The 15115-nt window shown below is 59.1% G+C and overlaps 2 protein-coding genes across 8 annotated transcripts in view; both read left to right on the plus strand.

Moving 5' to 3' along the window:
• The window catches only part of CAPN5 (calpain 5), a 52371-nt gene that overhangs the window by 16814 nt on the left and 20442 nt on the right, over window positions 1-15115 (plus strand). For 6 of the 7 annotated variants that reach the window (XM_072794736.1, XM_072794739.1, XM_072794735.1 and 3 more), the window contains one exon: window positions 6411-6542. In XM_072794736.1, the coding sequence (XP_072650837.1) occupies window positions 6411-6542 (132 nt within the window). Of the gene's footprint in view, window positions 1-2152; window positions 2227-6410; window positions 6543-15115 lie in introns of those variants that run through there. The other variant, XM_072794741.1, reaches the window with a different exon arrangement.
• Window positions 8885-13775, plus strand: OMP (olfactory marker protein). The gene has a single exon (XM_072795430.1). The coding sequence runs from the start codon at window positions 11613-11615 to the stop codon at window positions 12102-12104; it is 492 nt and encodes a 163-aa protein (XP_072651531.1). The 5' UTR covers window positions 8885-11612; the 3' UTR covers window positions 12105-13775.

Raw genomic sequence — 15115 nt, forward strand, 5'->3', positions numbered from 1 at the left:
GGACAGGGCGGCAGCTGGTCATCCTGAGGCCCTGGGGGGCTGCTCGGGGGCGGGGGGGTCCCCCTGGATAGGGAGCCAGAGAAGGGGCCCTCATCCTGTGGCCACCCCTGCCCGGCCAGGATCTTGCCCTCTGCCTGGGCCTCAACTTCCTCATGGGGAAAATGGGGCCCTCTGCCCTGCCACCCTTCTCCCTGAGTGGTTTTGGGCTAAAACTGAGGCAAATGTTTTACTGTACTGAAATGTAGAGTGACATTTAAGCATAAGCAGTTTGCTTACACATTATCATAATGGTTTTGAAATAGTCATTTGCTGCAAATGAAAAGTATTTATGATAGTTAATCGATAATAGTAATAGTAGTAATAAATAATAGTGCCTTATAGGGTTGTTGGGAGCATTAAAAGAGATGGCATGTGAACAAGGCTGGCAGCACGCCTGGCGCCCAGTACAGGCAGTGTCACCATTACTCTTGAGAATGGTGACTCCGTGACATTTCTCTGGCTGCTTCCCCCCCACCCCCACCCCCTTGCCCCCACAATCCCGGCCTTGGTCGCCAAGGCTAGACTGTGTTAAACAGAGTTGTTCAGCCTCGTGATATGATTCCATCTTCTTTAACCCCAATTCCCAAGTGTGAGAGTGGGTGCCGCCGGGACCTGGGTGACCGGGTGGCTGCTGGTGCTGAGTTGGTCACACAGGAGGGATTCTGGTGCTGGGCACTGTGCTGTGCCCTGCCACCCAATAGTCAGAGGAGGCATCTCAGGGTCGAAGGGGGAGGAGGCACTGTGTGGCAAAGGCAGGAGACTTTGGGACCTGGCGGGAGCATAGGGAGTGAGGGAGCCTGGGTCCTGGGGTTGGTGGGGCTGGTGTGCCCTGGGGCAGTGGGAGCCCCAGGGCAGGGGCATGAGGCTATCGGCAGGGTGTGATGGGCAGATTTGTGTTTTGTGGAGTTCCCTGCAGCTTCCTAGACATTTGGGATTCAGTTTTCTTGTTCCTCTCCTAGGCCATGATCCTAGTCCCTTCCAACTCAGTCCTGTGTATTTCCTTGGACCGAGGTACTTGAGAGGCAGAGAAGCTGAGGCCCAAGAGGGGAAGGCGCAGGCCCCGATGGCCGAGGGAGCCCGTAACTGAGCCAGGCCGGGACCCCGGAGTCCTGCCTGCCCTGGCCCTCTGCCCGACAGCTCAATTCTCCGGAACTCCCAGGAGCCTCCTGGCCTGGCCACCAGATTCCTGCCTCTCAGGCCCCCTGCCCCCACGCCTTCCTCTGTCTCCTTTGTCTGGCGGGTGGGGAAGGAGGCCAGCCTCAAAGGGCCTTTGTGAGGCCTTGGGTGTGTGCGTGGTGGGGGAGACACTCGAGCTCTCTGCCTCCTGCTCACTCCACCCCCTTGCTGCCCTTGTCCTGCCCTCTTGCCAGCACCCTTTTAGATCTGTGGCTCTGGAAGGAGGCTGGCGAGGCATGGCTGGGGAAGGTTGGGTTTTGTGTGGTGAGAGGAGGAAACACCCCCCTGCCTGGACTCAGTATCTCCCTGCTGTGTGATCCTGGTGGAGTCACCTGCCCTCTCTGGGCCCCTTTCTTTCCTTGCCAGTTCGAGAGTCCTGCCATGTTGCCCCCTCCCTCACGGCCTTCCTCCCTGGGTTGTGGTGTCTGGTCCTTTCTGGACCCTGGAAGAGGAGGAGCAGAGCTGCCCTGCCCTGCCCTGCATGTGAAGGCGGGTGACAGACAGCTTGTGGTGATTGGTATTGACAGGGAGATGTCTGAGTGCAGCCCGGGGGTGGCAGAGAGGGGTCAGTTCTGGGTTCGGGAGGCAGTTCAAAGCCAGGCCACATGGTGGGGTGGGGTAAGGAGGTGACAGTGCGGAGCAGGGTGAGATGGTGGGTGGATGTGGACGCAGTGCTTGCTGGGTGGTATGGGGCTCGTGTACCGGACGGGCCGTCACTCCGCTGTCAGGATGGGAGGGTTCGGGGTGTGGGGGGCAGCTGGTGGAGCAGGAAGTCAGCTTGCCTCAGGTGGGTGGGGCGAGGCCAGCCCAGCGGGTGACCATTAACTCCCAGCTGCTTGGTCCTTGGCCAGTGAAATGGAACTTTGTCCTGAGGCAGCTGCGTTTCTATGGAGTCCTTCCTGGGGCCTGTGAGCTGCCTGTTTATAAATAGAGCAAAAAGCTCTTTCCGGTCATGCCCTCGAGAAGGCCACCATCATTTCCATCCCAACTTCAGCGCCTCTCATCAAATTGGTCAGTATCGTGGCCTCTCTGTTCTTGAGGCTCTCCTCGGCCTCTCTCCCTGCTGGCCTCCCTTTGGCTTTCTCCCAAAATGGAATGAGAAGGCTGGTTTTTGAGCCAGATGGACTCGCCCCTACCTCACAGGAGGGTCTGCGGAGGCGTGACCTGGAACAAGCCGCCCCCCCTCTCTTGGCCTCAGTGGCTTCATCTGTGAATGGGGAGGCTAGCTCTTGCTGACCACGGTTTCTGGAGGTTGAAATGACTTGAGGTGTCTGTGGCGTCACCTATGGGAGGCAGATGACAGACCGGCTCACTCTCTTGCCCACCCACTCCCTGTGAGCCCTGTGGCGGGGACCTGGAGCTGGCCCTGCCTGGAGAGATTCATCTCTTGTGGACTGTGGGTGGGGCTGGGCCTCGTCCACCTCCTTCCCCACCCAGGGCACCTGCCCTAGGCCCACACCCTCCTCCTTCCTCTGGGTTCTTTGTTTTTCTGTTTTTCCAGTTTGGTAAATGCCTGCTGGCCTGAGAGATAAGAGAAGGAGGTTGTCAGCATGACTCAGGGACTCCTGACAGTGTGGACACATGAGGGGCTTCCTCCTCTCTCAAGCCCAGGCCTTGGCAGGGACCCCTTTGCATCTCTGTGGGGACAGGGTACCCACTGCCCCCTCCAGCAGGGGGTTCCCTTCTGGGCACATGCTCAGGTCGCCTTGCAGGCCGGGATTGCTGCGGGATGAGACAGGGAGCACGGGGTGGCCATTAGTCCCAAGAACCTGCCCTTTTTTCCTGTTCCTGGCAAAGGGACTGCCTTCTTTCTGGGCCTTTTGCCAGTGGGTGGTCGATTCCTGCCGTGGTCTTAGATTCCAGGAGGGAGGTGACGGACGAGCAGGGTGGGAGAGGAGGGCAGAAGGTGCCCTGGAATCACTGTCCTGCTGCATGCCTGTTTGTACACCGGGCCTGCAAACCTGAAATTCTTGTTGTGCCCCGGAGGGAGATGGTTCTGGGCTATGTCCTGTGTCTGGTGGAGCTGGTCTGACGGGCTGAGGGGCTGAGGGGTGAGAGGTGATAGCAGGTGTAGAAGGCCGTGCCCCAGAGAGAGGTACGTGGAGCAGAAGACCTGTCACCTCCCAGCCCTGGGGTGGGGCTTGGTCCAGGGCTCACAGCAGATAGATACTTGTCCGGCCCAATCCTGCATGCCACTTGGCCCTCCCTTGCTCCCAGGGGTCCAGCCCACAGCCTCACAGAACCTGCCAAGTCCTGCTCCCAACACTGGTAGTGGGCAGAGTCGGGCCTGGGCCCTGTGGCAGGGGTGACCGTAGTGTGGACAGAGGTGGAAGGGATCATAGGTGGCCAGGAGCCCAGGGGAGTCAGAGGTGGCATGTGTCTCAGTACTGTGGCTGGATCCCTCTTCAGGTGAAATTTGGCGTCCCCATTCTTTCTGGAGACCTCCCTCCCCACCGGCTCTCTCCAGGCCTGCTCTGTTGGCGTCATTACCTCCAGGCAGCCCCCTCTGATCTCTCCCTGGCTTCCTGCTGTCATAGCTGTGCTCACATGGAGGATCACAGTCAGGCTCTTCTTCCTCAAGGGCTGTGCCCTCAGGCTGGAGCTTCCCTGATTAGCTCTGTGCTCTGTGCCTACTCGATAGCCCAGGAAAGATGATGATGGAAGGACAAACGCAGGTCTTGAGATCCTGGCCCTAATGGTAGGTGAGGGTCTGGGCTGCCCCTGACTCCTCAGTCTTGTTGCTGTGTAGCGAACACCCCTAAGCTGGGCTGAGGACAGGTGCAGGGGGGTTGGAAGAAAGAAAGGTCACTTCATCACTTACAGGTCCTGGCCCACCTGGATGCTGTGGGGCTGACTGCCTGAATTTGAATCTCACTTCACCTCTTCCTCTGTGGCCCTGGGCAAATGTCTTAACCTCTCTGTGCCTTAACCTCTGTGTGCCTCTCCTCATCTGTAAAGTGAGGAGGTCAACAGTACCCACCTCCCAGGGTGGTTTTGCACAGAGCTGGGCACACAGCACGTGCCCACTCTATGAGCTGCTCCTGTGACTGTTCCATTCAGGGTGTCCCCGGGTGGCTGCTGGATTGTGGGGTAGGCCCAGGTCCCACCTACCTCAGTGCTGGCAGACATTGTCTCTGCTGGCAGTGGCAATACGCCCCAGACTGCCACCTCCTCTCTGCTCAGTCTCCAGCTGGAGGCACCTGCATCCCCATGCCGCAGTGCCAAGCCTGGACCCTGGGACTCCTGACTCCTAAGCTCAGTTTCTCTTTGGGGGCCAGAGAAGTGTCTGGTGCCAGTGTCCTGTTCTGTGTGGTAGGGCCAGGCTGGAATGGTCGGACCTGCCCCATAGGTCTGCTCTGAGAGGGCCTGCTCGACAGGGAGGAGGAGAGCCCTAGTCAGGGAGCCCGGCAGACCCGGGTTCTATCCTATTGACCATGTGACCTTGGGTGTCACTGCCTCCTCCTGGGCCTCAGCATCCTCCTCTTTGGACCAGTGGAACATCATGGCTCTCCAGCACCTTGTCTGGGAAGATCTGAAGGGGTGGGGTACTAGGGGGTCACCTCTGCGGGCCCTGGTGATGACAGGTGGTGGCTGCCTCTACTCCCATGGTGGGGGTGCAGCTGGGGTTCTCCAGATACACAGTGCCCCTCCACTCCCGTCCTGCCTGTCCTTCTAGGGAGGCAGATGTCAAGTCATGGTTCTCTTTGGCTCCGGTGCTGGTCTGGGTGCTGGTCTGCGTGTGGGCCAGGGCCAGGGCCTGGGAGAGAAGATAAGGAGGGCGGGAGGGAGGGAGGCCGGCTTCTTCCCTTCCTACTTCCTGATAGAGCAGAGCGAAGGCCTCTCAGTGTCTCCAGCCTCGCTGGGTTCCTGTGACCTGGGGCCATATTACTCAGACCCGGCTATGGGAAGCCACCTTGTGGCTTGGCTCTGGGCCACACCCAAGTCCCATCTGGAGCCATTCATGCCCTCCCGGGAGCGATGGCCTTCGGTCTGGCCCCCTCCAACACTGGTTTTCCCAGGCACAGGTGGCAACAGGAGTCCCAGACGCCTTAGTGAGAGCCCACAGCCCTTTGCCCTGGTTTCCCTGCTGAGTGCCCTGCTTCCATAATCTGAGTCCTTACACAGCCCTGCAGGGATAATGACCTGAGAGGGATTGAGCCATTAGCCTGAAGTTGCACAGCCCATAAATGGGAAACGGGACTAATTCAAATTCCATCTTCCTGACTCTACTACCTTCTACTTGGTTGCCTGGGGTAGGACCTCAGGAGCTCTTTGTGGTGGGACCAGGTGATGGGGAGGCAGACCCAGCTGTGTGGGAGGCGGGTTGCTCAGCCTCTCTGGGCCTCAGTTTGCTCCTCTGTACAGTGAGCACAGTGCCCACCTGTCAGGATCCTGGTGAGGATGGCTCATGGTGCCATGCCTGGCACCTGGAAGGCCTGTCTCAGTGCTTACCACTTTCCACCTCGGGGTGCAGCCTCCCTCTCAGCTCTGTGGATGTAGATGCTTCGGGACATGGGTGGACACATGGACACCTCCGGCAGAAGCCCGGACTAGAAAAGGGGAAGGGAGCTTCCTTTATGCCCAGTCCTATCCCCACTATCCCCATGGGCCACACAAGAGGCACTCTGGGAGCTCTGCTCGGCCTTGCTTGCTGTGTGCCCCTCACGAGTCACTGCCCTTCTCTGAACCTTCATTGCTTATCTGTAAAATGGAACAACAACCCCACACGCCCCAAGTGGGTCGAGGGTCCAGTGAGACAGCCTGAGGACGTGCCTCCTCGGGGCCCGGCATGGTCAGCTCCCTGCTTCTCTCCTGCCTTTGCCACTCATTCATCACCTGTGACTTTGTTCTTTCTTTCCTCCCTGCCCCCCACCCCTTGTGACTGGGGACCCCTGAAGGGGGCTGGTGTGGGCACTGCGGGGCTGCTACTGCTGCTGGAGGTTGATGGGCACTGACCTTTTGCTGGTTGGGGAATACCACAGAGGGCAGGAGGAAGGGGGTGCCCCGGGGCCAGTCCCCCAAGCATGGAAACTGTGGCAGAATGGCTCTTCAGGGGAAGGGAGCGGGGCCCTCCGGCAGGCAGCACCTGGCAGGGAGCTGGGTTTGGAGAAACGGACTGGCTTCATGGGGGGTGGGCAGCCTGCAGGGGGAGAATCTGCACGCTGACAGTGAGGTTCCTCTCGGCTTCTCCGCAGGACATATGTGAGGACCCCCGCCTCTTTGTGGATGGCATTAGCTCCCATGACCTGCACCAGGGCCAAGTGGGCAACTGTTGGTTCGTGGCGGCCTGCTCTTCGCTCGCCTCCCGGGAGTCACTGTGGCAAAAGGTGAGTCCCGGTGGGACCCTCGCTGCTGGCCGGGGGCCGGGGGGTGCAGCCTGAACTTGCAGATATGGCTTTATGAACACTTGTGCAGGGGTGGAGGGGGTGACACAAGGGCTCCCCGCACTGGCTGGGAAGCAGAATTGCTCCCCTCCCTGAGCTGCCAGCTTAGCATCTCCAGGGCTGGGTGCTGGGCATGTGCATAGCTCCCAAGGGGATTCTGATGTGTCCCCTCCCGAATACTGGGGACACACAGTATCCCTGGAGCCACTTGGCAGAAGAGGTACCTGTGACATGTGGAAGTTGCCTGAACCGTGCAGTGTGAAGACACCACTAACTGGGGCTCAGGAGACCCCGGCAGTACTTGCTGTATAGACTTAGCCAGGCCTCGTCCTTAGCTTGGCCTCAGTTTTGTCACTTGTTCAGCGGAAGTGGCCCAGCCGGTTTTGTTTTGTTTCATGATTGGGGGTTCCCAGGGCTAATGTTCTGGACCAGCGCCAAGGCTTTAGGTTGGAAAGAACTGGCTCTGGTCGCAACACTCCGCCCTCCTGTGGCGGCACCCGCGGTGCAGCCCTTTAATCCCACACAGAGCTCGCCTCCTGGGGAGGCGGGGAGGTTGGAGGAGAGGCTGGCCTGCTGGTCTCTAAAGAGTCATCTGTCAGGACTGCTGGGTTCCTGTGCTGGCAGATACCAGTCATTGCCCCCTGCTCTTCCCGTGACGAGCTAGCAGCAGGGTCTACAGACTCTGGGCATCTCAGCCTCATGGCTTAGGTTGAAGCCTCTGCCTCACTATTTGGTAGCTTTTATAATTCGCTCTGGTTACTCATCTGAAAAACCAGGGTAGGAGGGTAGCTCCCTCTCAGGGAGTTTGTTAGGGTAAAACAAGACACTATTCTCAAAGGGCCTTGTGCAATGCAGGGCTCAGTGAATGGTGGCTGCATTACCGGTTAATGATAATTAATATTCATAGAACATAATGAGTATTCCCAGGCAAGCAGGAAGCATCCCTTAGCCATCAGAGGGAGCTGTGCCCTTACCGAGGCTGGGACTGTGCTAGGTGCCCTACTCTCCGGTCTTCTGAGCAGGGGTGTGACCTTTCAAAGCCACCCCAGGGTGAGTATCCCTGGGGTCTGGCTGTTGATGGTCCTGTGGGGACGTAGGTGCTGGAGGGCCCTCAGGAAAGATGACTGCTGTAGCCTGTAGACGGGGGTGGTTGTAGGCTGTCCAGGCTGGAAGGGCCTCAGAGAGCCGCACGTGGGATCGTTTCACTCATGGGCCTCGAGGGCCAGGGAGGGGTGGGGCCAGTGCTGTTCTCTGGATGTGGGGGTGTCCTCGCCCCCCTGTCTCCAGGCTTCAGCCCCCTTCTTTGAGCCCAAAACAAGGTCCCCCTGCCTTTGTTCCCATCCCCAGCTAGGTCGGGGCTCTGTCTGGGGCAGACAGTGGCACACAGGAATCCTGTGGAGCTGGCCCTGTCCTTCCCACCCTTCCCCCATTTACCTGTGGTCTCTCTTTGTGAGGTGAGCTCCCCATGGGCAAAGCTGGCCCAACTCTGTCTTCCCACTGAGCCCAGCAGGATCCTGGCACAGAGAAGGTTTAAGAAAGTTTCGAGGACAGAGCACCTCCCCAAATTGTTGGGCCCAGCCACTGGCCAGTAGCGCCACCCTGGCCTGGCCCTCCTACCCTATGCCTCTTGGGGCCTTCAGTGGGGCCAGAGCCTGGCCCAGCATGTCCCCTCCTGGGGTTGGGCTCTCCCGTCATCTGTGGGAAGGAGCCCCCGCCTGCTGAGTGTCCTGTCCCGGGCCTGGCCTTAGGCAGTGCCCTGCTGCAGCTCCCCATCTGGTGAGTGGAAGAAGGGGTCCATGACCCGCCGGCAGGAGGACCGTCGTTGACGCAGTGGCAGATCTGGGTTTATTTGTCCCTGGGCTCAAGGATGTCCCTGCAGGATGTCAGGGCACCTGGTCTGACTGGTCTGGAAGTTTCAAGGGCCTGGAGGCTGATCTCCAGGAGCCTGGGTCCCCAGGAGGCCGGAGCAGAGCAAGTTACTCTTGGCTAATTGCACCCTGCCTCCTGGAGCTGCTGTGGTGACAACTCCTGGGTTCTAGAAGGAGGTAGGATGCCCTGGGGAGCTTGTTACTGTGCCTCCTCTCCCCTCCTGTCCCTGCTGACTGGGCCCTGTTTGTTGTCACCCCTCACTTAGGGCCTGTTGCCCTGCAGGGCCTCCCCTGCCCCGCCCTGTTTCCTACACACAGAGCAGGGGTCCTCAGCCTGAGCTGTGCCCCTGCCCACCCACCCCCGACCTCACTCCAGGGATGCTGAACCTCAGGATGCTGGTGCATGGTGCCCTCGGCACACATACCCCCTCCTCCAGGAAGCCACCCCTTTCCCTCTAGTTCTTGATGCAGCCTGGGGTTGATGGGCATAGAATTTGAAACCAGCCAGACCTAGGTTTGATTCTGGCCCAGGCCCCTTGTTGTGTGACACTGGGCAGGTCGGGTTCCTTCTCCTGGCTGTGGTGTAGACCTGACTTCTGATCCCCAGAGCTGTAGGAGGATGAACGGAGCCTGTGGTCGGGAAGGGCAAGCCTGTGGCATTTAGTGGCAATAGACTTGTGTCAAATCCCTCTCCTGCCCCACCTCTGTGTTCCCCGCCTCTTTCTCTGTTCTACCAGACATCTCTTGGCCGTGGGCACCCGCCTCTTGTGGGACCCCTGGTAGGCCATTAGGGTCTCCCCATCCTGACCGTGCCTTCCCTGAGGGCGGGACCGTGGACTTCAGGTGACCGAGTTTTGTGGACCAGAAATCAGGACGTGACAGTGAGGTGGAGCATTCACCATCAGGCCTGGCCGGCCCAAGCCAGACCCGAGGGCCGCTGTGTGCTCACCTGCCGCTGAGGCAGATCCCTGCTCCGAGCCCTGGGCGCCCCGGCCGAGCACAGGAGGGGAGCAGAGCGGAAGTGAGTGCCAGGCTGTCTGAGAGGCAGTGTTGGGGGTGGCCGGGCCTGGGGGGGCACCCGGTGGCAGGGCTCGGGCTCTTTCTCTTTTTTTTTTTTTAACTATTTTTTTAAAATTGGAGTTCGCTTTGCCAACATATAGCATAACACCCAGTGCTCATCCCGTCAAGTGCCCCCCTCAGTGCCTGCCACCCAGTCACCCCGTCCCCCTGCCTGCCTCCCCTTCCACCACCCCTTGGTCATTTCCCAGAGTTAGGTGTCTCATGCTCTGTCACCAGTTCCATTTAAGGTGGTTCCCGTCTGTTAGCTACAGAGCAGTGCATTCCGCCCCGGCCCTGAGCACCAGCTGTGCCCGGCACCATTCCAGACACGGGGGACCCACGATGGGGACGATACTATGTCACATCAGGCTTTCTTTAGCCGGAAACAACCAGTGTTACGGTGTGCTCTAGCACACCCTTCTTTTTCCAGTTGGGGCTAAAGAGGCGTTTGCTTTGCATTTCAGTACAATGTTGCAATCACATATGCAAGTTTGGGACCTGCTCTTCTTTATTCATTCCTACGCCAGGCTTTAGTGGGTCTTCCCAAAGTGTCCAGTGGCCAAGAGGAGAGCTGTGGGTGGCAGTGGGCTCAGCCCCTCCTGCAGCCTCCTGCACCCTCGGGCCTCTCCTGCCCTGCCTACCTGAGCCCCAGGCCCTGGGTAACGTCCACCCTTAGCCTCCTCCTGCAGGTTGGCAATGGCCCACGCTGAACCCAGGCTTTCCCCAGGGTCATACAGCCCCTGGATGTCCCCACGGGTAGAAACCGAATGCCTCCCCAAGTGTCCTGTGGATCCAGAGATGGGGCAGGTGTTCTCGCTTCCCTTCGGGCTGCTTCTGGACCACACCCTCTACTTGGAGACCCCCACGGGCTCATGCCATTGGCTCCCCATGATGTTCCCCCCCCAGTCCACCTTATTGCCACCCCCTGTGAACTGGCTCCCACCCAGGCACCAGGGGCTTGGCCCCTCCAACTGCCCTGCCTTTTCCACCCCTGGTGCAGCTGTATCCCAGGGATGACCATGCCCCTGTGGCTGACATCCTCCCCTCATCATCCTGGCCTCTGTTCCTGTTTGGGTCTCCATTAGCCTTTACCATCAGCTGCCTCGGTCTCCTGCTTCCATGGTGGCCACAGCCTGCGCCTACATCTGCCCTTCCTGCAGTCGTTCCACTGTAAGACCAGTTTCCCTGACCTCACCTTCCAGGGGTCTCCCTTATCCTGCACTTTGACATACACCTGCCTCTTTCATTCATTCATTCAACAGGCATCTTCTGAGGGCCTCCTGTATGGCAAGCTCTGTTCTAATGCTGAGTTAATTTAACAGTAATTCCTCAGCCATGTTCTCCTCTCCTCTGCCCCTGCAGCTACAAAGTGAAAGGTTCTGGGAAGGTCAGGCAGCTTGACATCTCTAATCCTCTTGAATGCCCTTGGGGGATTGCCATGAGTGACCCCCCAGAACTGACCTCAGTCAGGGCTTGAGGTGTAACCTTCACAGGACCGGATGCTCTGTTCCCATTGGTGACCCCCTGCTCATCAGGTAGCCCAAGATCCCACTGACTGATTTAGCCTCCATCTAACAGTTGACTGTGCTTGTGGTCCACTAGACCCTTCAGATCGTTTTCAGTTGTTACACTTTGACCTGTGCCTCTGTCCTCTTTTCTGTGTGTGGCGTGTCATGGCAGCTTCCTCTCCCACTCCCAGATACACTCAGATAGTTCAGCTCTTCCACTGACTCCCCTTCTACTGCCCCGGGCAGCTTCCCCTCTTCACAAACAAGCCCTTCCGTGGTAGTCAGGCAGTCAGGTAGTCAGGGCGGTTACCACAGCAGTTGACATCAGCAGAGTGTCCCCGAGGAGCCTGTCACCCTCCTGCCCGCCTGCAGTGCCTCCGTTGCTGCCAGTCGGAGGAGTAGAGAGGAGGCATTTGGGGCCTCCCACCCCCTTCTTGAGGACTGGGCAGGGCTGGGGAGAGCCGGTGGCCAGGAGGGGAGGGGCCGGGAAGGCGGGGCGTCCTTGGTGGCCTCTCGCCCCGTGGCCAGGCCCTGGCGCACACACCGGGCTGCAGGCAGCGGCGCAGCAGCACCTGGGCATGGCGGAGGACGGGCCGAAGCAGCCGCAGCTCAGCATGCCCCTGGTCCTGGACCCCGACCTGACCAAGCAGATGCGGCTGCGCGTGGAGAGCCTGAAGCAGCGCGGGGAGAAGCGCCAGGACGGGGAGAAGCTGCTGCGGCCGGCCGAGGCCGTGTACCGCCTGGACTTCGTCCAGCAGCAGAAGCTGCAGTTCGAGCGCTGGGACGTGGAGCTGGACAAGCCGGGCAAGGTCACCATCACGGGCACCTCGCAGAACTGGACGCCCGACCTCACCAACCTCATGACGCGCCAGCTGCTGGACCCCGCTGCCATCTTCTGGCGCAAGGAGGACGCCGAGGCCATGGATTGGAACGAGGCCGATGCCCTGGAGTTCGGGGAGCGCCTGTCCGACCTGGCCAAGATCCGCAAGGTCATGTACTTCCTCATCACCTTCGGCGAGGGCCTGGAGCCTGCTAACCTCAAGGCGTCCGTGGTCTTTAACCAGCTCTGATGGCAGGTGCTCGCTGCCGCCCCCTCCCCGTGCCCGCCCGCCTCGTCCCCCGCCCCAGCGCCCTGTTCCTCCAGGCGTGTGTGTGTGTGTGTGTGTGTGTGTGTGTGTGGACATCCTTCAAGCTGCTGGCCTGTACTCAGCTTGCCCGGGACCCCCCGAGCCTCCATCCTTCTTCTCCTCCTTTCCCCGGTGCTGGCGCTCCTGCTCACGGGAGGGATGTGCACAGGCCCTGTAGTCTAGAAGCTGCTTCTGCTGGAGACCATGGAGCCCTGGTCGAAGCTCATATGGGAAGATGAAGGAGCCAGGGGCATCAGCCTTCTCTCTGCTTCTTGTCCAGAGAGAGACTCAAAGAGACCAAGAGAGACAGACACAGAGAAAGAGACATTCAAAGCACCAGCCATTGGGTTTCCTCCGGACAGAGATACGGACAACAGAGCAGCCTCCTGGGGAGTCCACAAATAGGCACTTACTGCCCTCCTGGCCACAGCGCCCTTTGCTGAAGTCTTGAGGTGAACAGTGAGCCTGAGAACCCAGGAAGGCTCTGCTCCCGGCCGGGCCTGGAGTGGCCCCATGGTGCCCCAGGGGCCTCAGGACTTCAGGCAGCCACAGGGGTTGAATCGGGCAGTGGGGAGTGGCTGGCAGGGTGGAGGCTGTGCTTGTCAACTCTTGCTCTTCTGAGAATGATTTCAGGAGGAAGAAGTGACAGACAGGGAGGGAACATGTAAAAAAGTTACACAGAGATGTATCTCTCTATACGTGTGCATATATATTGACAGAGAGCCCTGTATTCATGCGGCTGTTCTAGAGTCTGTACCTGCCCCGTGAGCAAGTCTGATTTTAAATGATCTATTATGTAGCTGCCCGGCTGGTTCATGGGTGACCCTAAGTAGGGGCTTGGTCAGGATGGCCTTGGGGAGGAGGTCCTCCTGAGCTGAGAGCCTTTGAAGTTCATACAGCGAAGCAGGGAAGAGCATAGTGAAGGGGTTTCCCTCTGCCTGGGAAAGCTGGGTAGAGGGATCCAGAGCCCTGGAGCTGGAGACAGTAGATTCCTTGGGGCCTCAGGTGTCCCTGCTGGGATGTCAGGTTTTTCCAGCACCCCGGGTGGGGAAGGCACAGGCCAGGTGAGTCTCTTTTGATGGGGGGAGGAGGGCCCTGGCCTGCCTGGCATGAGCTTCAGGAAGTGCCCCCAACACCCCGTCTTTAGGCCAGCCCTGTTGCTTTTGTCAGGAAGAGGCCCAGGACATTCTCCTCGCAAAGCAGAGCCATCGAGGGCTGCAGGCTTCTATGAACAGACATGCTGAGAGACAGAGGGTGGGGGCTATCCCCAGGGGCTGGGGCTGCTGGGGGTGGTGAGCCCCCACCCTGAAGGCATGAGAACAGGAGTGGGCTGCTGGAGACGAGATTCTTTAGGTGGGGATTGGCTGTGGTCCTTTCTGACTCTCAGTTCTGGGGCCTGTTTCTGGGATGGGCTTGAGGTCCCAGTGTTGCCTGCCTGCCTTCTCTGCTGACATTGAGGGGAGTCCAGACCCCTGGAGTTGGCCCGGCCCTTCACCTCTCTACTAGACCTCTCCCTGTGGCTCTGGGGACCCTCTTGGTGCAGACTGCCTGTATCCCCACCCTGCGCCACCACATCCACCCCATGCATTGCGTGTCCCCAATAAAACCTCTGTGCCCCCGCCTCGTGGTGTGCAGTCTCTCACCGTGAGCCACCCTTGCTCCTTCAGGAGTTTTCTCTAACCCCTCGGAGCCCTGAGCATCCCCTCCTGGGCCTTCTCCTGCATCCCCCCCCCCCCAAGCTGCTTTCAGAGATGAGGCCTAGAGCAGTCAAGACGGGCTCATGGTCCAGATATCAGGATGGAGTTATTTATTTATTTATTTATTTATTTATTTAGATTTTATTTATTTATTCATGAGAGAGAGGCAGAGACATAGGCAGAGGGAGAAGCAGGCTCCATTCAGGGAGCCTGACGTGGGACTCGATCCTGGGACTATGGGATCATGCCCTGAGCCGAAGGCAGAGGCTCAACCACTGAGCCACCCAGGCGTCCTCCAGGATGGAGTTTAGAACCAGGTCTCTTAACATCCAATCTGGGTACTAACACCCCTGACAGTTTTTTCCCCAGTGGCCCCCAGACCAGCCTCTGTATGGAGTGTGGAGCCATGCGGGAGGCCACAGGGAGATGCCATCTGGTCCTTCGCAGGTAGAGCCCCAAGGGGAAGGGTGAGGAGGTACTGCAGTCTCAGGTCTCCTTCCCTTGTAGGGTGGCTGGGCAGGAGGTGGATGGGACAGGGGAGTGGAGGGGTGAGTTAGGGCTAGGCCTATACCCGGGTTTCTCTTAGCCTCTGTCACCAACTTAATGCACGTCCTAGGGCAGCCCCAGCCCCGTACACCAGATAAGACTGATGTTGCCACACCACCTTCGTGCCCCACTAGACTCTTCTTAGAGCTCTTTCCCCTTGTCATCCCTCTGGAGCTCACGCAGTTTTTGGACAGAGGATGAGGCTATCTGCCTAAGGTGTGGAGTGTGGAAGGACCAAAGGAGTGGGGGGGCGGGAACCAGGCTTTGAATCTGTGGCCCCCTGGGATGAGCAGGGGCAGTGTCCCACCTGTCCTGAGGGCCCAGGCCCGAGTAAGGCCAGCTTCTTCCTGGTGACCAAGATCAGGTCCTACTTCAAGGGCCATGCTTGGGGTTTTGCTTGTGAATGACCCTTGTTTTGAAATGCTCCATGCAGCCAGGTCTCACGTCCCCAGCCTGCACCCCAGAGCCCTCCCCAGGGTGCTGCGGCCACCTTGTTTACCTTCCCTAAGCCCTGCCCTTCCAGCCACAGCCTCCATACAGTCCTGAAGATGCCTATGGAAGGGGTGGGGGTAACAGAGCCCAGCCCTTCCACCCCTGCTCTCCAGCCCAGACTGGGCCAGGAGGAGTGCAGGGAGTGGGAAAAGAGGACCATTTTCCATGGAACCCACAAGAAACCAGAGTGAAGAGACCTGTCATCTTCTGAGCTTCTGC

This window comes from Canis lupus, chromosome 23, assembly GCF_048164855.1.
Source record: "Canis lupus baileyi chromosome 23, mCanLup2.hap1, whole genome shotgun sequence".
Classification (NCBI taxonomy): domain Eukaryota; kingdom Metazoa; phylum Chordata; class Mammalia; order Carnivora; family Canidae; genus Canis; species Canis lupus.

Bases quoted from the DNA above. Each gene is read 5' to 3' on its own strand.
- OMP (XM_072795430.1), top strand. From the start codon at position 11,613: ATGGCGGAGGACGGGCCGAAGCAGCCGCAGCTCAGCATGCCCCTGGTC.